The sequence below is a fragment of the Muntiacus reevesi genome, chromosome 5 (genome assembly GCF_963930625.1).
Source record: "Muntiacus reevesi chromosome 5, mMunRee1.1, whole genome shotgun sequence".
Taxonomy (NCBI): Eukaryota; Metazoa; Chordata; class Mammalia; order Artiodactyla; family Cervidae; genus Muntiacus; species Muntiacus reevesi.
In genome coordinates, this window is record NC_089253.1 from 27,448,639 (window position 1) to 27,471,579 (window position 22,941).

Genomic DNA, 22,941 nt, shown 5'->3' on the forward strand with positions numbered 1-22,941 from the left:
GGCTTGAATCCTTTGCTCTGGCTAGACCCGGGTTGTAGGGGGGTGGAGGGGTGGCAAAGAAATGCCCTTGAGCTCCTCCCTGGCCAACTGGTAGGTACCCAGGTCCCAGATGCCTGAGAAGGGTGCCCCAAGGCCCTGTCTTCACAGTGATTTTCTGGACTCCTCCGTAGTTGAGGACAGTTGTACCTTTGAGGCAAGTGGCCTCTCTAATCTGGACTTGCCGAGGAAGTTCCCCAGGAACCAGGAGTTCATTCCTGGATAGCAAGGGCAGAGGGTGGGTGGGATGCATACATGCGCCCTAGGAAGGACACAGGATAGTCATCGGGGTTAGGTTACTGATGTTAGTTTCCATAAGCCTCTCCGGGGACTGGGCCGTAAATTTAATAATCTATATGGTCCTAAGAGGGCACAACCCACACCCACTGAGAACACAGCCAGTGATTGGGGAGCAAACGCACCCCGATTTCACAATCTGGTCCACCCTCCGCCATTCCCGCCTAGTCCCCGGACTCCGCAGGCTCACAGTGGTCCCCGCGCCCCATCCTCTTGCCCCGCGGGACCTCGCCTAATCCCTCGCCCCTCGCGGGCCGCAGCCCCGCTGCCCCGCCCTCCCCTGGACATGGGCCTCGGTGTGCGGGCGCCTCCGGGGACCCCAGGAGGCTCAAGCGCTGATCTCCACCGGCCCCGTCTCGTCTTGCTCGCGGATCAGGTGCACGCCGGCAGTCCGCAGTGTGCGCGAGGCGCTGCGCGAGCGGCCAGGCGATCCGGGGGCCCGGGGAGGGGACGAGTGCGTCCGGCCGGTGGCGGGGGAGCGCGCCGGGGAGCGCGGGTAGCGGCGGGCGGAGCGGATGGGTAGCCCCGGGGACCGCCCAGGCACGGCCGGGGACACGGAGTAGCCGGGTGGGCCGGGCTCCGTCGCGCTCCGAGGCTCCTGGGCGGGGTTCTCCTCCGGCTCCGGCGAGTCCTGCAAAGACAATTGCCAGGAGGGGTCAGCGGACAGCTGGCCAGGGCTGGGAGCACGCCCGGTGTTCCAGGGCCCGGGGAATACCGAGGTGAAAGAGACACAGTCCCCTTCACACTCTGATCTCCTGGAAGGTGCAGACCTAGGTCTGGTTTCTCTTGTAACATAGGACACAAAGCTGTGGTTTTTCCAGTGGTCATGTATGGATGCGAGAGTTGGACTATAAAGAAAGCTGAGCGCTGAAGAATTGATGCTTTTGGACTGTGGTGTTGGAGAAGACTCTTGAGAGTCACTTGGACTGCAAGGAGAGCCAACCAGTCCATCCTAAAGGAAATCAGTCCTGAATATTCATTGGAAGGACTGATGCTGAAGCTGAAACTCCAATACTTTGGCCACCTGATGGGAAGAGATGACTCATTGGAAAAGACCCTGATGCTGGGAAAGATTGAGGGCAGGAAGAGAAGGGGATGCCAGAGGATGAGATGGTTGGATAGCATCATCGACTCAATGGACATGAGTTTGAGCAAGCGCCAGGAGTTGGTGATGGCCAGGGAAGCCTGGCGTGCTGCAGTCCATGGGGTCATAAAGAGTCGGATACGACTGAGCGACTGAACTGAACTGAAGGACACTTAGCATGGTCCCTGGCACATAATAGGTGCTCATTAAATGTTGAAATGCGTTAAACTGAGTGCTTTGACCACGTATTCTCCGCTTTCCACCTGCCTTAGTCTAGCATGGGACAGAGTTGATTGTGGAATAGTTGGGAAATCACCCGAAGCCCCATGTCCAGAGATCTGGGTTTGAAGGCTAGTACTGCCACCAGTTGGAGAAGGAAATGGCAACCCATTCTGGTATTCTTGCCTGGAGAATTTCATGGACGGAGGAGCCTGGAAGGCTACAGTCCATGGGGTTGCAAAGAACTGGACACAACTAAGCGACTAACACACAGACACACACTAACACCAATTTACTTGTTTGATTCTGGACAAGTCATTTTACCGTATTTTATTATAAAAAATAATAAAATAGGGTAAAATTATTTTTACCCTATTTTCCTCATCTCTCAAGTGTGGATGACAGAAATACTTCTCAGGGTTATTCGGAGTCCTAGAAAGGGACGTCAGCATAGCGGGGCTCTAGTACCACCAGAATGTGGCAGGGGCTGATGGGGTGTGTGTGGGGCACTCAGCCCGGAGCTACTCACCTTATCTTTCAGGATGTAGAGTGCCATGGGGTTCTTCCTTTCCTGCTCTCCGCTTCGTGGGAGGGTGTCTGCTGCACAGGGCAAAGAAGGGGGAGGCTGGTGCAGGTCCAGAACCCTTTCCACCAGCCAGCACCTACGCTCTTTGCTTCCCAGTGGCCAGTTGGGGTCCCGCCACAACCTCCACCAAAGGATCCGTCACCCCCGGGGTCCTACCTCGGGTGCTCCTCTCCCTGCTCTGCAGTCTTCGTGCGGTTGGTGGAGGAAGGGGCCCTGCAGAGCTGGCTTCCTTGTCGCCCAGATCTGCCTTTTCCCAGCAGCCCACTGCTCTGAGTGACGATGGGACGGGTGAGTGGGCGGCTGGGAGCTCACCTTCTGGTTTCAGGCGGTCATCACTCTGATCCATATACTCCATGGAGTTTTGCTTCTCCAGCTTCCTCTTCTTCCTGCAAATCAACCCAGCATCTGGTGAACACAGCTGTTGAGTGTGAGCAGAAGTTCTGGGCATGGGGACACAGTGGGGCAGTATCTGATGGCCATCAATGAGGCCGTGTAATAGGAAGATGGGCTGAGTGTGGTGGGATAGGGTATATCCCATCTAGGTTTGCAGCCTGAGTCTGGCCCTGGCATTGTGACCGTGGGCAAGTCACTTAACTCATCTGAGTCCTGAGTCAGTATCTGTAAACTGCAGAGAATCACACTGTAAGATAATCACACTGAAAGGTAGTGTGCTAACCACAAATACAGTGCTTGGTTCACAGAAGGTGATGTGCAAGTGAAATCGTTATTATCAATGCTGGGATTGTTGGGGTTGTGAGCACAGGATGTAATTCCATATACAATGCATGCAATGGTAAGATGGACCTCCTGGGAAGAGCGTTGGGCCCTGGGAGGAAAGGCATTTAAAGAGACTAAGAAGAGGGGACTTCCTTGGTGGTCCGGTGGTTAAGACTTTGCCTTCCAATGCAGAGGGTGTAGGTTCAGTCCCTGGTCGGAGAGCTAAGATTCCACATGCCTTACAGCCAAAAAACCAAAACATAAAACAGAAGCAATATTGTAACAAGTTCAATAAAGACTTTAAAAATGGTCCACATTAAAAAAAAATAGTTCGTTGTTTTTTTTTTTTAAATAAATAAAGAGACCAAGAGGAGCTTAGTGGTGGTCCAGTGAATGGTTAAGAATCTGCCTTGCAATGCTGGGGACACGATTTCGAACTCTGGTCTGGGAAGATCCCACATGCCACGGGGCAACTGAGCCCATGTGCCACAACTACTGAGTCCATGGCTGCAACTACCGAAGCCCCTGCCCCCTAGAGCCCATGCTCTGCAACAAGAGAAGCCACCACAAAGAGAAGCCCACCCACTGAAACTACAGAGTATCCCCCCACTCACTGCAACTAGGGAAAGCCCATGTGCAGCAATGAAGACCCAGCACAGCCAAAAAGAAATACAAATAAACAAGTCATTTTAAAAGAGAGAGAGAGAGAGAGAGAGAGAGAGACTAAGGAAAGAACAGAACTCGGGGCTGGAGTGGGTGGAAGGATTCGGATACTCAGGGAGGGGAACTTGGAGAGTTACCCAGACTTTTTGGAGGGTTTCCAGCAGGCGCAGACAGTCACCAAGGTCACAAGGAGGAAGATGCCTCCTGTGGACAAGATGATGTAGAGGGAGCTTCTTCCTAGAGAGAGAGGGAAGCAGAGAGGTGGGAGAAGTTTCAGGGTAAGCAGTGGGTGTGGGGAGGAGAGAGCTTCCTGGGGCCGAAGGAAGAGAAAAGGAGCCCCAGGCAGCAGGGCTGGCCAGTGGTGGACTTTCTCCAGAGCTCACTTCCCACCGATGCTGTCCTCCAGGGAGACCTGGCCCACCTCCGCCTCTCTCCCACCCCGGTGGCACTCTGTCTGGGATGTCCTCAGCCTCTCATGGACACCTGCCTCTCAGGGTGGTGGGTCCCCAGGGTGGGCAGTGGGAGACTCACGGTACACGGTGATCTTGACGGGCGGGCTGCGGCCCTGGCTGATGGGGTTCTCCACCACGCAGCTGTACAGGTCGTCGTCCTCCATGAGCACGCGCGTGATGGTGAGCACCTTTTGGTCTGGGGACAGGAGCATCCGAGAGTCGTTGAGGAGGGGCTTGCCATCCTTCAGCCAGGTGTAGCTGGGTTTGGTGCCGTTCTCGTGCGAGCAGTTCAGGGTGAAGGCCTCGCTGAGCTCCAGCACCGTGGTTGATGCTACTAACACCTGCGGCCTTGAAATGGGCACTGAGCCCGGGGATGGGGGAGCCTGTGAGCCAGTAGCCAAAAAGCATCTCCCTTCCCCTTCTTAACTGCCCACCTTCCAGCTCGATCTGTGGTCTTCAGAGGTCTCAGTATAGCGCTTTACCACCACCCACCCATCCATCCATCCATCCATCCATCCATTTATTCATTTATTTACCCACTATTTATTGAGCACCTAATTGAGCACAGGGGATACAATGCAGAACAAGACAGCAATGGTCCCTGCCCTTCTGGATCTTCCCTTTCTTTCTGCTCAAATACCTTTCCGAGATGTCTTAAGCTGACCAGCCTGGAAAATATTTTCACTGGGCTAAGTTTAGGTCTGTGCGTTCGAAGTCACGACGTTGTGTCCAACTCCTTGAGACCCCATGGACTGTAGCCTGCCAGGCTCCTCTGTCCATGGGATTCTCTAGGCAAGAGTACTGGAGTGGGCTGCCATTTCCTTCTCCAGGGGATCTTCCTGACCCAGGGATTGAACCCAGGTCTCCTGAGTCTCCTGCATTGCAGGTGGATTCTTTACTGCTGAGACACAAGGGAAGCCCCAAATAGGTTCAGATATTGACTCTATCACTTACTAGTTGCCTGGACTTGGTCAAATTCAACCTCCTTGTTCCTCAGTTTTCTCATCTCTTGAAACAGGGCCAATGACATTAACTATCCCTACATTATTATAAGCATTAAATGAGTCAATATAGGCAAAAACTTACAATCATTTCTGGCTCACAGTAAGCACCCTATACCTGTTAGCTGTGGTCTATCTGCCAGTCTCTAAGGTCCAGTTGGCTCACTCTCTGCTCCCCACTGGCTCTTGTGTGGGTTTTCCTGGGGTCTAGCTAGGGTACCGGGTGGACCCTAGCCCCCACTCCAGCTGCTGGCACTCGCTCCTTCCCTGCCCGAGACTTTACCATCTACAGTGAGGTTGATGGTCTTCTCGCCAGTGAAAGTGTCATCCGTGATGGAGATCTCGACCTCATAGGTGCCCTCATCGGCCAGCTGCAGGTCGCTGAGAAGCAGGGAGCCGTTCTCGAAGAGGCGGATGCGGTCTCGATAGTCAGGCCGCAGGGTGCCAATGACCTCTGTGCCGATGGACTGAACCACCGTCACTGGCTTGTCCCGTTTCAGCTGCCACTTAACCACGGGCTTGTCGCTGCTGGTGCTGCTATACTGCACGGAGAGCAGGGCGGCCTTCCCCACCGTGCCATGGATCAGGCGCACTGGGCTGGTGATGTTCACCCCTACCAGGGGCTCTGTGAACAGAAGCCCACAGCGAGAGGACAATGTCAGGCCTTGGCTCCTTACCCTCTTCTCATCTCTGAGTCCTCTGATCTCTCCATGCCTCACCACCACTCTGGACTCTTCTCTTCCTAACAGTTCTTCCTTTTTTCCAAGCCAAAAGGCAGTGAAATGAAAAGGTGAGTTGTGCAGATCGAAGCAAATTTAATTTAATAAACATATCCAACCCATTTTGGGAACAAGTACTTTGTTAGTTAGTGAGCTCCCCATCTTTAGAAGTAATCAAGGAAAGTCCAATTGAATGTTCATTCCCCTCCCTGTGCTTTCATTTTCTCCTTTGAATAATGAGGTAGTAGGGCCAGATAATCTGCAACCTGACATTGCAATCCTGACATTCTGTCATCATGTGTCAAGAATGTTATAATCATAAAACCTTAGGCGAGGAAGACACTACTGCAATGATGAAAGCCATCGTATTCATGAATATTATATACTTGTCATGGGGGACGGGGAGTTAGAATGGACAAAACCAAGTATTTTTAAATTTTCCTATTAAAGGTATTTTTGTTCCCACAAAACCCTATATAAATTGAAAAGAAATGAAATTTAGTTCTAGCTCACTTGATTTAGTCAAAGAGGTGGTGAGGACCTGAGTCCTGTCCTTCCCGGGATCTTGGTGTGTTGCTGGGGAATCTCTATGGCTCTGTGTGCCAGACTGAAATCTGATTGACCTCATGATCCTTCAGATTTCTCCAGCTCTTGGTTTCTGGGATTATTTAGATGGGATTTCCTGCCTAGCAGGTGCTAGGTCCCAGGCTTGGTTTGATTTAGAAACACAAGCTTTCAAACTTCCCTGAACAGGCAAATAGGGTTTGGTGTAGGTGACTCGAAGTGGCTCTGGAAAAAATCAGTGAGCTTCATTAAGGGCCAGAATGGGTACATCTACCCCGCTTCTCAGGACCCAGTCTGAAGCAGTGGGGTCATCACATGAGGGTGATGTATGCAGAGCCACCCTGGGATTTAGCAACCTCAAGCTCCTAGGTTCTTATATCTTCCTTCCAGGAGGCTGGGCTATGACAGTCCCAGCCCCAAGGAAAAGTGGAATGGATTCCCCTCCCTACTTCTGTCTTCTCGGACCCTCCCTTGAGTTTCTCCTGCTCTCTCTTCTACTCTGTCTCGTCCCATATAAGGTCCTAGTAGTGCTGTGGGGATGCCTTTTCCCCTTCAAGTTTACTCTTTTACCAATTTGTTTATTTATTTTTGCTGCATCAGGCAATATGTGGGATCTTAGTTCCCTGACCAGGGATTGAACCAGGGTCCCCTGCAGTGGAAGCACGGAGTCCCAACCCTGGACTGCCAAGGAAGTCCCTCTTTCTACCAGTGTAAATTTGATCCTTCTGGGGACTTTCTCTGGTGATCCAGTGGCTAAAATCTCCCATTCCCAACGCAGGGGGGCCTGGATTCAATCCCTGGTTGAGGAACTAGATCCTGCCTGCCAACTAAGACCTGGCACAGTCAAATAAACAAATATTTAAAAAACAAAAATAAACATGATTCTTCTGGATAAAACCTTTGGAGAAGTTACTGCATATGGATCACCCTCGGCCTCCCCCTCCTCTTGGTGGGTGCCTTCCACGTGTCTGCAAACGAATATCGCCCTTGAGTCATAGGGGTGTATGTAGGCATGTTCAGAAGTGGAGGGAGCAGTCTCTCCCAGAAGCTGACAAAGAGCATTTTTGCTGAGCAAACACTGTTTCCCAAAATCTAGCCAAAATTGGAGTTGGTTTTAAGGTCAGGGCCCCACAACTTTCAAGGGACATAGAGAACTAGGACAGGTGCCAAGGAAGGACATAGAAGCGAGGAAATGGCTAATGGTGCAAATAAAAGGAACTAAAATTCTTCAACCTTGAGAAACGATTAACTTAATCATCGTCCTCAAGTCTCGGAAGCATCGTTAGGTAGAAAAGTCTCCGTTCCCGCTGGAGGCTGAACAGAAGGAAATTGACCTCGCTGCAAGACGTCCCTGCCAACTCAAACAGCCACACTGGACCAGGGAGGTGGCCCTCGTCAACTAGGATTTAAATCTGCTGTGACATCAAAGAATGTCAAGCTTTAACTATAAGAATGTACCTGCCAATAGCCTTGGGGACCCTTAATAGACACTTCCTTAAACCATCATCTGTTCATTTTTATATGCCCTTTGTGGTGGGCAAAGATTTTCTATTACCATTATTTGCCTTAAATTTACCTTTTAAACATATCAGTGAGAGGGGTTTCCCTGGTGGTCCAGTGGCTAAGACTCCTCTCTCCCAATACAGGGGGCCCGGGTTTGATCCCTGGGTCGGGAAGATGCCCTGGAGGAGGGCATGGTAACCCGCTCCAGTATTCTTGCCTGGAGAATCCCCATGGACAGAGGAGCCTAGTGGGCTACAGTCCATGGTGTTGCAAAGAATCGGACACGACTGAGCGACTAAACACAGGACAGCGCAGGGAACTAGATCCCATGTGCCACAACTAAGAGTTCACATGTCACAGCTAAGAGTTTGCATGTGGCAACTAGAGATTTCACTGCTGCAACTAAGACCCGGCGCAGCCAAATGTTGTTCAGTCGCCAAGGTGTGTCCGGCTCTTTGTGACCCCATGGACTGCTGCAAGCCAGGCTTCCCTGTCCTTCACCATCTCCCAGAGTTTACCCAGATTAGTGTCTAATGGAGTCAGTGATGCTATCTAACCATCTCAAAAGCATTCATGAGATACTGTGAAACATGTTACACCTAATCCACACTCTATGATACCCCAGACTGCAGTTATGTCCCTTTTTAACTGAAGGGCTTTTTCTTTTGTTTGGATCTGTCTCTATAGGAAGTCCCTCCTTCCCTTGGGCTAGTATAAATACCCTTATTTGGGCTTTCTCCAATTCTATTATTTCTTTTTTGAGGTGTGGTGACCAGAACTGCATACAATAACCCAAAGGCAGCACACAGCATGGTTTTATTTTCTTGTTGGCCGCACTCCACAGCACGAGGGGCCTTCGTTCCCCAGCCAGGAAGTGAATCCACATCCCCTGCCTCGGAAGGCAGAGTCTTAACCACTGGACTGCTGGGGGAAGTCCCATACATCACTGTTTTCTAAAAGCAAAAAATACTACTTTCCGCTTTTCATTTTTATTATTCTGAATGAATTAATAATAATGAATATTCAATGCTCTGAGAAAACAACCCCCCTTCTCTGCCCCTCTTGCAGAGGAGCTTCACTGTTGGGGTGACTGTGTTAGAGTTTTCTCTTGTTACTACGCTGAGGCCTACAAAAGTGTGAACTCATTTTAAGTGTCAATCACTCAGGAATATAAGGGAAAATCAGGATACAGAAATTGTGAAGAGGGCCCTTGGGATCCAGGAAGAGAAGGGTAGCTTTTTTCCTACCCTGTAAAGAAAGCCAGTGCTCGGTAACATGTTCCTAGCTAATAAATGTAAAGACAGCACACAGAGATACACCGTGTTTCGGATAGGAGTAATCATTAATGTTAAGCTGTCAATTCTCCAAAGCTGGCTTATAAATTTATTATAATACTGACAAAAATCCCAAGAGATCTACCCTTGGCACAACAATAGACAAGTATATCAACAGAACAGAGTGGAGAGTCCAAAAACAGACTTAAACATGATAGCTTGACTTTTTATTTTTGCTGTGAGGGTTGTGGGATCTTAGTTCCCCAACCAGAGACTGAATCCATGATACCTGCAGTGGAAACCTGGAGTCCTAACCACTGAACCACTGGTGACATGCAGTGAAGGGCAGAAAGGATTTTTTTTTTTTAATAGTGCTGGGCCACGTTGGAATAAAAATGAATTTTGGTCCTTACCTCACATCTCACACAAATACCAATTCTAGGTAGATTGTAGATCTAAATGTGAAAGGTAAAACAATGTTTTAAAAAGAAAACATAGAATATCTTTGTGACTTGAGGACAGACAAAGATTTTCCGACAGGACACAAAGGTGGTACCTGTAAAAGATGAAAATGATACAGTGGACAATAAAATTAAGAGCTCCTGTTCATCAAGAGACACCATTAAGAGAGTGAAAGGCAAATGGTACAGTGGGAGATGGCCTTTCCAGGTGGCACTAACTGTAGAGAATCTGCCTGCCAGACTTCCCTGGTAGCACAGTGGAAAAGAACCTGCCTGCCAACGCAGGGGACACAGGTTCGATTCCTGGTCCGGGAAGATTTCACATGCCTCGGAGCAACTAAAACTGGGTGCCACAACGACTGAGCCCGCACTTCAGAGCCTGAGCTCTGCAACAAGAGAAGCCACAACAGTGAGAAGCCTGAGCACCACAACTAGAGAAAGCCCTTGCACAGCAACAAAGATCCAGTGCAACCAGAAATAAATAAAATTAAAAAAAAAAAGACTCTGCCTGCCAATGCAGGAGACAAAAGAGATATGGGTTTGATCCCTGGGTCGGGAAGATCCCCTGGAGGAGGGCATAGCAACCCAATTCAGTGTTCTTGCTTGGAGAATCCCATGGACAGAGGAGACTGGCGGGCTACAGTCCATAGGGTTGGACAGATTCGACACAACTGAAGCGATTTAGCACACACACACACACACACACACACACACACACAGAGGGAGACAGTTGTAATACATATATCCTATAAATGACTCGTATCCAACATATATATTTTAAACTCCTACAAATTACCACTTTTAAAAAAATCCAGGAAACTCAATAGAAAATGGGCAAAAAATTTGGATCAGGTATTTCACATAAAAAGATTTTCTTTTTCTTTTTTCATTTATTTTTATTAGTTGGAGGCTAATTACTTTACAATATTGTAGTGGTTTTTGCCATACATTGACATGAATCAGCCATGGATTTACATTGAAAGGATTTTCAAATAGCTAATAAGTATATGAAAAAGACACAACTGCATTCATCACCATAGATTTGCAATTTTAAACCATAATTTAATGCCACCTCATACTAGGATCGCTAAAATGAAAAATAGAAGATTCAGTTATTGGTGAATATATGGAAAGAACAACTGAACTCTCAGTCAGGGCTGGTGGGAATGTAGCTTGATACAACCACTTCTGAAAACTCTGGCTATGTCTACTAAGCCTAACTGCACACACATAACTCGGCAAATTCTACTCCTGGGTATATCTGTTCACCAAAAGACATCTACTGGAATGTTTTTAACAATTCTGTTCATAAAGGCCCAAACTGTTAACAACCAAGTGTCTATCAAAAATGAATAGGTAAACAAATCTTGGTATATTTTTATGATGGAATACTATATAGCACTGAGATCAAACAAGTTACAATTTCAACAACAACATTCATGAATCTTACACATTTGGTGTTCAGTGAAAGAAACCAGACTTAAAAGAGTGCATAGATATAACTCCACTTTTATGAAGTTCAAAGACACACAAAATTAATCTGTATTAGAAATTAGTACACCACTGTGACACTGGGGGGAAGGCAATAGTAACGATATAGTAAGGAGGTGCTTCTCAAGTGCTGAAATGTTCTTTTCCATGACCTTGGAGGCTAATTAAATGGATTTATTCACTTTTAAAGTTTCATAAAACTGTATCCTTATGTAAAATTGCATGTTCCTGTATTTAATTCTCAATTACAATAAAAAAAAATACAGTACCTACAATATGGAAGGTGATCTTATAACTCAGAGAGTGGAACCTAGGCAAGGAACTTCTTCCTAATGAGAGCCTAGAGGAGGGACTGGCTCTAGGATCCCAGAGAGTAACAGCTTGCAAATCAGATTATCTAGATGTATGGCATGTTGTGTTTATGATTGTGATTAGTATTCTAGCCTCTAGAAAAGCTGTGTTTGAATGTCCCAGGAATAGGGCTGTGATGAATTTAGGGAAGCCTCCTTAGTTCATCTGAGGTTCAGAGCACTAAGGACTAAGTCTACTTGCCTCAGGCAAGTACGGTGGTTGCTGCCGTAAGGAAGTATTGTTGCTGTTCAGTCGCTCAGTCATGTCTGACTCTCTGCGACCCCATGGTCTGCAGCAGGCCAGGCTTCCCTGTCCATCACCAACTCCTAGAGCTTGCTCAAACTCACGTCCACTGAGTCGGTGATGCCGTCCAACCATCCCATCCTCTGTTGCCCGCCTTCTCCTCCTGCTCTCAATCTTTCCGAGCATCAGGGTCTTTTCCAATGAGTTGGCTCTTTGCATCAGGCGGTCAGAGTATTGGAGTTTCAACTTCAGCATCAGTCCTTCCTATGAATATTCAGGGTTGATTTCCTTGATGGCAAGGGATTAAGGCAGATCTCTGGGAGCCAGAGTCATATGATCCAGGCCACCCTTTTAGTGCCAGCCTTAAAGCTATGTCTCCCAGCCTCCCTTGCAGTTAACTGTGGCTGTGTCACTACTGATTTCTACCCAATAGTACTAGTAAAAGTGGTAGGTTCCACTTATAGGCTGGTGTACTTCTTCTTTTGTTTTCCCCTTAATCCTCTACCTAAAAGAAATAGAGATAAATCTCAGACTGACCATTGGAAACACATGTGAAAGTTGATAGAGCTGCATGAGCTTGGTCTCTGGAAAACCTCATGGAACAGTCTTTGTTCATACCAGGCTTTGCTTGAAATGGTACCAGCTACTCCAGGGTTAATGCCAGGAGAACTTAAATGTTGGAATTTATTTGTCACAGAAGCTGACATTTTCCTAATAGACTGAGGATGGCAGAAATTCCTCATAGAATCTTAGCCTTTATTGCTATTGAGTCCACAGCAGTACAATGGCCTGACCCCACACTTACCTCTTACCTATCTTAGCTTGTAACTAATATCTTATTAGCATAGTTTATAGTTAGAATTTTTTCTTATACATTTTTATTTTTTGTGGCCATGCAGCATGTGGGATTTTAGTTCCTGGACCTGGGATTGAACCTGTGCCCCCTGCAGCAGAAGCACGGAGTCTTAACCATTGAACCACCAGGGAAGCCCCTTATTAAATAATACTCAATTACACTGTCTCTCACAGAAGTTCCTTTTGTTTCTGCCTAATCACAGTGACTGACAAGATCCTTCCATAATTTTTTTCTTTACCATGTGATGACCTGAAAGAGCTTAAGGACACCTCTGATTTGTACATATCATTGTACATTTCCTATTCCCGGTTCCCTGTGTCCATACCATCAGCTCTCATTTCCTCCATTCATTGTAATTTCCACTGACACTGCTCTCACTAAGGCTAATGGTAACCTCTTTATGGCTACATCAGATGGGCTCTTTTAGGTCCTTATTACACTAGGCTCCTTGATACATTTGATGTCGACTCTCTGGGAATATCCCGACTCCCTTCACTTTCTGGACACCACAGTCTTCAAGATCTCCCTCTGTATCTCTGATTGTTCCACGCCTCCTCAATGGGCTTTTGTTCTCTGCTTTCCTCTGCAAATCTTGGGATTCCTCAGATTCACACAGGCTTAGAGAATGAACTTATGCTTGCTGGGGGGAAGGGATAGTTAGGGAGTTTGATCAACATGTACACACTGCTATATTCAAAATGAATAACCAACAAGGATCTACTGCATAGCACAGGAAACTCTGCTCAGTGATATGTGGTAGCCTGGATGGGAGGGGAGTTTGTGGGAGAATGGATACGTGTATATGTATGGCCGAATCCCTCCACTGAAGCTATCACAACATTGTTAACTGGCTGTACTCCAACAAAAAATAAAAAGGTAAAAAAATAAAAAAGTTTGCATTGGTTTTAAAAAAAGTCTTGGGGTTCCTCAGTGTTCCATTTTCAGCTTATTTGCTCCCGTAAGGTGGTATTTCTTTATTCTCACTGTTTTAAATCTCACCTCTTAGCTGATAGCTTCCGAATACCTCTTCCCAATCCTCCAGTTTTAGGTTGTTCAACATTTCCCCACAAATGTCTCACAGCCATTTCAACCTCAACATGAGTAACACTAATCATTATATCTCCCAATCTTGCCCATTTTAAAATTTAATGTTTCACACAGAAACCCTACCTCTTTCCCTAGATTCTTTAACTTCCTATCAATCACTAGGTCCTGATTTTCCCTCCAAAATATTATCTCAATATCCTTCCCTCCCTCTCTCTTTATTCTAATTCCAGCCTGGTTCGTTTCTCTCTTGAACTATTGCAGTAGCACCGTTATGGGTTGAATTGTGCCCCCTAAAATTTATGTCTTGAAGTCCTAATCCCAAGTATCTCAATGTGTGTGTACTCAATCACTTCAAATGTGTCTGACTCTTTGCGACCCTGTGGACTGTGGCCTGCCAGGTTCCTCTGTCCACGGAATTCTTCAGGCAAGAATACTGGAGTGGGTTGCCATTTTCTGCTCCAGGGAATCTTCCTGACTCAGGGATCAAACCCACAATCTCTTGAGTCTCCTGCATTGGCAAGTGGATTCTTTACCACTGAGCCACTTGGGAAGCCCTAAGTATCTCAGAATGTGACCTTACTTGGCATTGGGGTCATTGTCAAGGTAACAAGCTAATACTGGAGGGAGCGGGCCCCCAATCTAAGATGAAAGTGAAAGTGTTAATTGCTCAGTTGTGTCTGACTCTTTGGGACCCCATGGACTGTAGTTCGTCAGGCTCCTCTCTCAGTGAAACTTTCCAGGCAAGAATACTGGAGTGCATTGCCATTTCCTTCCCTAAGGGATCTTCCCCACCCAGGGATTGAATCTGGGTCTTCTGCACTGCAGGCAGCTTCTTTACTGCCTGAGCGACCAGGGAAGCCCAATCCAAGATGACTGGTGTCCTTATAAAAAGAAGAAGTTGAATATACACACAAGCATGGGGAGAATGCCATGTGAAGATTAAAGTTAACCTGTCACAGCCAAAGAACTACCCAAAGACAGCAGAGAGGCCTAGAGTAGAACCCTGCCTAGCGCCTTCAGGGGGTGTACAGCCTTCCCACCACCTTGATCTTGAAATTTTACCCTCTGGAACTGTGAAACAACGCACATCTGTTGTTGAAGTCATCCAGTTTGTGGTTCCACCAAATGGATAACAGATATAGGCTTCCTTTCCCATCTTGCCTCCAGTTTTGCCTCCAACGCCTCCCTCCGCGCAGAGTGAGCGATCTCTGGCCACGCTGGTCGGTCACCATTGTTTGCAAATTATCTTCCAATTTCCTTAGCAAGGTTTACATATCTCACCGAACTCCATTCACTCTTTCCTCTCCAGAAGGAGTGACTGACTGGGCTGCTACTAACAAGCGATACCATTTCAAGCTGTTGACCTTGGCCCATTTTCCTAACTATAATGCTCACTCCCACACCTACCTGTTTTTCTCATCCTTTAAAATTCAGTGCAGACACTCCCAAGTAACTTCCCCTGATATTTCCCTACTCGTATCCTGTACCACCAGCACCAGCTTCCTGATGGTGTAGGTGACCTCTCTCTGCCTCTCTGACTCATAGCAGTTTCTGTATTTTACTAAAATGGTTTCTGCATCTATTTGCCCAATGAAACTGTAAATTCCTAGGCTCTCTGGAATAGTTTGTGTGTGTGCATATGCGTGTGTACTCAATCCCTCAGCCATATCTGACTCTTAGTGACCCCCTGGACTGTAGCCTGCCAGTCTCCTCTGTCCATGGAATTTTCCAGGCAAGAATACTGGAGTGGGTTGCCATTTCCTACTCCAGGGGCTCTTTCTGATCCAGGGATTGAACCCGAGTCTCTTGCATCTCCTGCATTGGCAGGCAGATTCTTTACCACTGAGCCACCTGAGAACCGTGTGTGTGTGTGTGTGTGTGTGTGTGTGTGTGTGTGTGTGTGTGCGTGCGCGCGCGCGCACATAAGCACATGTATCGAAAATCAGATCATCGAAAATCAGATCATTTCTTCAAGGAGTTGGTAGGGGGCAGTACAGAAGATAGGTGTCTGTGGTGCCTGAGTTATGGATAGGTTGGCGTTACTGCCCCAAGCCAGGAGACTCATTATCTCCAAAGTTTCTTTCATCTCCCTTGCTGTTTTACACTCAGAGAAGCCAGGGTCGGGGGTTGAGGAGGCACAAAACCAAGATTTCCCCACCCCTCCAAGCCCCACCATAATCCCGACTGCGAATTATAAAGAATGCCCGACGGGCCCACGCCAACAAGACGTCCCATAAGCAATGGCTCGTTGCCCTCCATCTAACGTCCTGAATGCCGTGGGAGCTCCCAAGTCATGCAGGCTTTGGGGGCTGGGGGGCAGGGGCCAGGCAGGAGGCACAGAGAATGAAGAAATACATTCAACACGAACGCCTGAATTCACTGAGGCGCTTCCCACGGTGGCTGGGCAGGCTCCCCTCCTCCCGCCCCAGAGGCGGTCTGGCCCTCAGCTCCCCCCTCCCTCTCCTTTGAAAGCCCCGGCTCCCTCCTGCAGACCCCGTCCTACCCTCCGGTTCTCCTACCTGTCTGGATCAGAAGCAGGTAGACAAAAGGAGCGAGGCGCCGCACATTGAAGGCCCTGGACGGGGCTTCCCTTTCTCTCTTCATTTTGGGTGGCGTTCTCCAGCTCTGGTGCAGACAATTAGCATGATTTCTCCACTCCGGGCACGTCCCTTTGTACCACTCGGAGTTTCTCTGCCCGGACACAACCCTGCCAAGTTCCCTCTGAATACACAGAGGTCTGTGTGTTGCTGGACTTGTTCTTGCCTCTCTTTCAGACCTGGCATTTTCTGGTTTCAAAACCCTGCATCCCGGCTTGGGAAGAGGGTATCTGCTTGGAAGACCATCTCCAGCACAGCTTCCAGTCTGAGGGGTCCCAGCAGTTCTTCACCTGCCTGAGCTGAACCCCACTGCCTGGGGGAGATGAGAAATTGGGCTCAGGGAGGGAACTGGGATCCACACTAAACTGGACCTTGTGTGTCCCAGCAAGCCCTGTCTCCACCTCTTGATCCTCATTCCTGTGAGGGAGGGTACATGCCACGGATACACCGCCAACAAACTCTGAAAAGGCAGGGAGAGGAGTTTTCTGAAAGGTTGGAATAAGAAATTCCAGAAACTGCTGAAGACACAGAAAACTCCTCTTCTACCCCAAAACAAGAAGATTGGAAAATGGCTTGAATTGTATTATTATCATAGCTGTCAAGCTTGGGCTTCTCTCTCCGATCACAGAATCTTGTAGATGCTGGGGATCTTTTTCCAGCAGCTACTCGGCTCAATCCCCAGCCTCCAGTCCATCTTCTAGAACATGTCAGAGCAAAGATGATGGTAATACCCCCAAGAGCCTGGAGTTCGGCTACCAGCTACAGCCCAGCCGTTTTTTCAAGTCTTGAGGTGTGATGAAGAAGCACCCCAGCTCTGCCTTGACCCCCCCATTACCACGTCCACAGCTTTTCCTGTGGGTGGTCAGTGGAATGCTTGCTTGCTCACTGTGTGATTTGGGCAGACAGCCATACAACCTTGTTAATTCTCTAATTTCACATCTGTAAATGGGGTGGGGGGGGGGCAGTAGCTTCCTTGTACAAACTGTTGAGAGGATTGATGAAGATTTAGTCCAGTGGAGCGCCTAGAAAATTCTTTGTTGGAGAGGTGAATGCGTTTGTGTGTGTGTGTACATCTTGGTCACTTCAGTCGTGTCTGACTCTGCGACGCTGTGGACTGTAGCCCGCCAGGCTCCTCTGTCCATGGGATTCTCCAGGCAAGAATACTGGAGTGGGCTGCCATGCCCTCCTCCAGGGGATCTTCCAGACTCAGGGACCGAATCTGCATCTCTTGAGTCTCCTGCATTGGTGGGTGGGTTCTTTACCACCAGCAACACCTGAGAAGCCCTGGAGAGGTGCTATTTTAAACTTAAAAGAAAAATCTTCTTTTGTTTAATTCTTTTAGGGACTTTTATATCTTGGTGAGACCAAAGTTTACAACGCCTCCTCTTAGTTGTCTCTAAACACTGGAACTCTGGTCTTAATCTTGTAAGTGTAGAGGTTATCTTTCAAAGTATTCTTTTTACATACTAGAGAAAGCCTGATTAAGCCAGGTTTCTAATTTTTAAAAATTTTATTGGAGTATAGTTGCCTTACAATGTTGTTAGTTTCTGTTGTACATCAAAGAGAATCAGTGACATGTATACATATACCTCCTCTTTTTCAGATTTCCTTCCCATTTAGGTCACCACAGCACTGAGTAGGGTTCTTTGTGGTATACAGTAGGTTTTCATTGGTTATCTATTTCATACCTATTTCATATTTATTTCATAGTATCAAGTCAGGTTTCTAGAACTGAAGATTTAGTGCATGGTCCATCTGAGCCGAAGGATGGGGCAAAAGAGGTGGACAGCATTGGTTTTGAACGTCACAGAGGAACTCCAGAAAATATTCTGAAATGCATAAATCAGATTTTTTTTCCCTTTTGCATCTCTCATGATTGTGATGTCTTCCTAGACAGCTTATGGCACTTGTCTGCCTCTGGTAGAGTTAGTGGGGTTTCAGCAGGAATACAATGAAAAAGAGAAAGGCAATATTCAGCTTCTGAGATTTAAAATAGCATTTTAGAGTCAGTAGTAAGATGAAAGGCTTGAAAGCCAGTCTTGGTAAGGAACTAAAGGATATTTTAATTTCTTTTATCTGTTCCTTTGATGTATCATGGAGAGTAGGCTGTGGACCGGATCATAGTGTTCTTCTATAGTGTAGAAATAGCCTCTTTTGCTTGTGATGGTTAGACCCGGAGGCTTATTGTCTGAGGTAAAAGGATATGAGGGGCTCCCAGGTGGTTCAGTGGTAAAGAGCTCTCCTGCCGATGCAGGAAACATAGGAGATGCAGGCTCCATCCCTAGGTTGGGAAGGTTCCCTGGAGGGAGGCAGGGCAACTCACTCCAGTATTCTTGCCTGAAGAATCCCATGGACAGAGGAGCCTGGCAAACTACAGTCCACGGGGTCGGAAACAGTCGGACAGGACCGAAGCAACTGAGCACAAAAGGATATGATGTTCAGGAAATAGAAAGCCTGAAGTCTGCCATTTTCAGCCTGATGGAAAGAGAACTGTGACAGAAGACAGAAGCAGGAAATAAGTTCTCCCTCCAACCCCCACCCCAGGGATGAACCTCAGGCTCCTTACCCCCACACAGAATACACGGGTGCCCCCAAATAGCCACACGCTTCCTGAGGGGACCTGGAGGTGCTGGAGAGAGAGAACCAGCAGAAGGCAGAACAGGGAGGGAAGGGGCTGCACTGGGAAGGCGAGGCCAGGCCAGCAACTGCCCCTCAGACCAGGGCGCAACCTAGACTCGAGCAGAGACCAGTGGGAGTCCTGAAGGCCACACAGGTCCTCAGGCACTGTCTCCTCTGATGTCACAAGGAGTCCTAGGCCACACCAGCTGCTGCAGGAGACGGATGGGCTCCAGGCTAGACATTGACAACTGGCCTCCTATCTGCATTTCATGGGGCACAAAGAAGGGGGCTTCAGGCTGGATACTTACAGTTCTTCAGCATTTCTTGAGACAAGAGATGGGTGGGCTCCAGTTAAGGTATTTACAATCAGCCTTCTGTTCACCCTCCAAAATGGAAGCAACAAAAGAAACAGGGTAAATAGCCAATATTTGTCTTTTATAAACACCTTAGGGTAATAGTCACAGCAATAGTCAAGGTAATAGTCATGGCAAGGACAAAGAGAGGCAAAACCCTGTTCTAGTAAATGATTAAGGGATCTCCGCGTCCCCCTCTTTTGGGACAAGGGAGACACTACACATGCACCGAAAGGCTCCTTGTGGGTCACAAGTCAAAGGACAATGCCGGGCCGTAATGAGCCTTGCTCCTCCCAGAAGCCTTCACTTGGAGGTCCATCTTGGCTGAGGGGAGTGTGCACGCCCAGGGGAGTGTCCCAGGGTAGGTCAGGTGTAGAAAAAGAAACCCTATAATTGGCCTGAAGGAAGACAAAGACCTGGAAGGACTGCCTGATATAAATGACCCCTTTACTTCACTCCTCCTCACTAGAGGGGATGCCCGCACCCTTCCTCTTCTGGGTGTGTGTCTCTGTCTCGTTTCTGTCTTAACTAATCAAACCGCTTCTCTGTGAGTGCTCCAACTTGTTGGTGTGCTGTGTCCCTGATAATAAACTTTGTACCTGCCTCCGTGATAAATACATTTTTCACTGGGGGCAAAGATCCAGGAAAAAATAGCTTCTAGACTGTAGCCCTTGCTGGTCTGGTGGCTAGGATTCCTGGTTCTCATCCAGGCTACCCGGGTTCAATTCCTGAGCAAGGAATTAAGATCTCACTTCCCAAAACCACTCACTGCTGCTTTGCCAAGATCACAGCTACGCTCACCCTAAACCTTCTCAGAGAGGAGCTGGGTTGGGGGTGGAAACTGAAAAGACCGATGGATCCAAGCAGAGGCTAAGCTAGAGACACAGGTTTGATCACTGGGTCGGGAAGATACCTGGAGGAAAAAATGGCAACCCAGTCCAGTATTCTTGCCTGGGAGATCCCATGGACAGGGGAGCCTGGCAGACTACAGTCTATAGCGTCATAGAGAACCAGATATGACTGAATGACTGATGCACACACACACAGCCCTACAGAACCTCATGTCATCTGCTTCTGGGCTCTTCTTTCCTCAAGAACAGAGAAGGACAGTGTCTTATCAGCCTCTGAAGCCCTACTGTGTTATACAGGGCGGGCACATAGTAGGTATTCAGCAGACAAAGCTGAACACTGAACGGGAGAGAACTTGTAGTTCTCAAGCAGCTGGCTGGAGTAAGGGTCAGCTGTGTGTGCTGGGGCTGGACCAGAGGGGTGACAGCGAGGAGGGCACCAAATAGCAACTGCAGAGAACAGAGCGGGGTGTGAACACACAGGAGGTATTCCATGGTGAATTCCCAGAAATAACTGGAACGCACTTTGCGGGCGGCCACTGATCCACTAGGCAACTGGGTCACAAAAACATAGCTAACAGCCCAGTCAACTTGGGCTTACACACGGCACACGTGCCGGTGATCTCACCTGCCCTGGCTGACCCTGTTTTAACCTCCTGGGCGTCGCCTGGGTTTTTCCCTGCGGGTGTGTGTGTTCCAGCTAATTGTTGATGATTCAGGCTGAGGTTTTGTGTTTTATCGGTAGGGATATCCTGATTATAAATATTACATGACTTTAACTTTGAAAGTATATTTGTACTGGTCAATCGGCATGTCCCTCTCTGGAATCAGAAAACATGGTTACTGTGGCCATCTTCTCATTAGCCTGGGAGACCTCTTCAGGGCCCGGGCTGTAGCTCTTCATTCTTACGGGTCTCCTCCCGGGACCCAGTTCTGCGAGCTGCATAATGTGGCTGTTAAACAACGGTGGAGACACACCTCTTGACCGATGGCGGCCAAGGCCCATGATCCTTCCTCCTCTGAGCACTTGAGCAGATGCATTTCCGTGGGCCTCTTCCTCTCCTGAGCGGCTCAACCCAGTCCTCCGGCCCTTCTGCTGCCCGCGGTGACTTCGGGCCACTCTCATCCGGCACCTGCTCTGGGATTCTGACCTCCCCTCGCAACCCTCCACCCCGCACTCATGGCGGCCCCGACCTGCTGTTCTCAGGCCCTGTCCTGAGCAACCGGTGGTCCTGCAGCTTGGAATGGAAGCCCTCCCCCATCACACACACACACACACACACACACACACACACACACCCCACACACCACACATGCACACACACAACACACACACACCCCCCTCCCTGCTGGCTTAAACTCAGAAGTGTTCCGTTCTCCAGAATGGGAGGCACCGTTTTCGACTGAGTCACCACCTTATACAGACCTCTGTGAATTTCGGGGAAAAAATCAAGCTGACTGGGGAATTTATAAAATGATCTCTGTCCTTGAAGAACTGAAGGTCTAGTAGGAGTGGCAGAAGAGTCACAGAGCGACAGACTCACCACATTGCAAGAGACACTTAGGACGACCTTGTCTCACTTCTTCATTTCTCAGATGAGGGATTAAGGGACAGAGACGTTAAGGAATTTTCCTAGAGTTAAACTGCTATTTAACAACAGATCTGGGACTCCTAAAGTTACTTAACAGTACAGGCAAGAAGAGGCAAAACACACACACACATACACAAATCATGCATAAATAAGTACCAATTTTAATAACCCTACCATTAAATCCCCTTGAGAAGGAAATGGCAACCCACTCCAGTATTCTTGCCTGGAGAACCCCACTGATGGAGGAGCCTGGTAGGCTACAGTCCACGGGGTCACAAAGAGTCGGACATGACTGAGCAACTTCACTTCATTCACCATTAGATTTAGGAATGTTCCCAACTACTTGGCCTGTTTTATTTTTTATTTTTTTGTCTACAGGCTCCAGGAAGAATGCTCTGGCATTGTTACTGCTAGTGGGTTCAGTCCTTCCTAACACCGTAACATCAGTGGTGATTTTATAGTTAGAGTCTTCCCCCTCCTTCCCTCATTCACATCCTGCTATTAATTGAGTCATTTCTGCCTCCTCCACGAAACTGTAATTAATCTTTGGTAGCATAATGAAAAGAAAAAAAAAAACTTTAACAAATGGCACATAAATTCTTGCAGAGGGAATTGTCTTTAGCAAGAAAAATGCGTGGCTATGCCACATGGAATGGAATGCAAGGTCTTAAGCTGAGGGAGTCAAGGCGTAAAAAGATAAACTGCTGTGTAACAGACACAGACAGGAATTTGGGGATGGGGAAAGAGCAGAGAGAGAGAATCAAGGAATGAGGTGGGGGGGAGGGAGCAACAAGGGGTGGGGTGCTGAAGAAAATTGAAGAACAGTTTGGGGACTTTCCTGGTGGCCCTGTGACTAAGACTTCATGCTCCCAATGCAAGGGGCCCAGATTCGTCTCTGGTCAGGGAACTAGGTCCCACATGCCACAACTAAGAGTTTGCATGCTGCAACTAAACATCCTACATGTGACAACTAAGATCTGGTGTAGCCAAATAAATTAATAAAATAGCAAAATAAAATACATCTATGAAAAAACAGCTTACATTGTTATACTATAAAACTCTTTCTCCCCTGTCTTCATCAAAACTCTCCATAAAATTTACTATATACAATTGGAGTGTGTGTGTGTGTGCTTCTAGCTAATAAATATGGCAAAGGTGATAGAATAGCCACTCCCTTGATTGGGTTATGCTATCTAAGACTCTGACTTAGCACATTAGAGACAGATGGTTCTGCTGATTTTGAACTTCCCTGTTGTGAAACAGCCTAATGGCAAGGGAAAGCTAAGGGCCTATAGTAGCTAAGAGCTACCCTCAGCTAATAGTTGGCAAGAAAATAGGAACCTCAGTCCCATAGCTGCAAGTAACCAA

General features: G+C 47.9%; 1 protein-coding gene across 1 annotated transcript; it reads right to left on the reverse strand.

Annotated features, from left to right (window-relative positions):
• Nucleotides 1-314: 314 nt before the first annotated feature.
• On the reverse strand, nt 315-16,219 carry HEPACAM (hepatic and glial cell adhesion molecule). Its single transcript, XM_065936999.1, has 7 exons — nt 16,084-16,219; nt 5,339-5,680; nt 4,134-4,415; nt 3,746-3,839; nt 2,379-2,608; nt 2,166-2,236; nt 315-964 (listed from the first exon to the last, which is right to left on the reverse strand). Exons 1-7 carry the CDS (start codon nt 16,166-16,168, stop codon nt 662-664), a joined length of 1,407 nt encoding a protein of 468 aa, XP_065793071.1. The 5' UTR covers nt 16,169-16,219; the 3' UTR covers nt 315-661.
• Between the last annotated feature and the right edge of the window lie 6,722 nt (nt 16,220-22,941).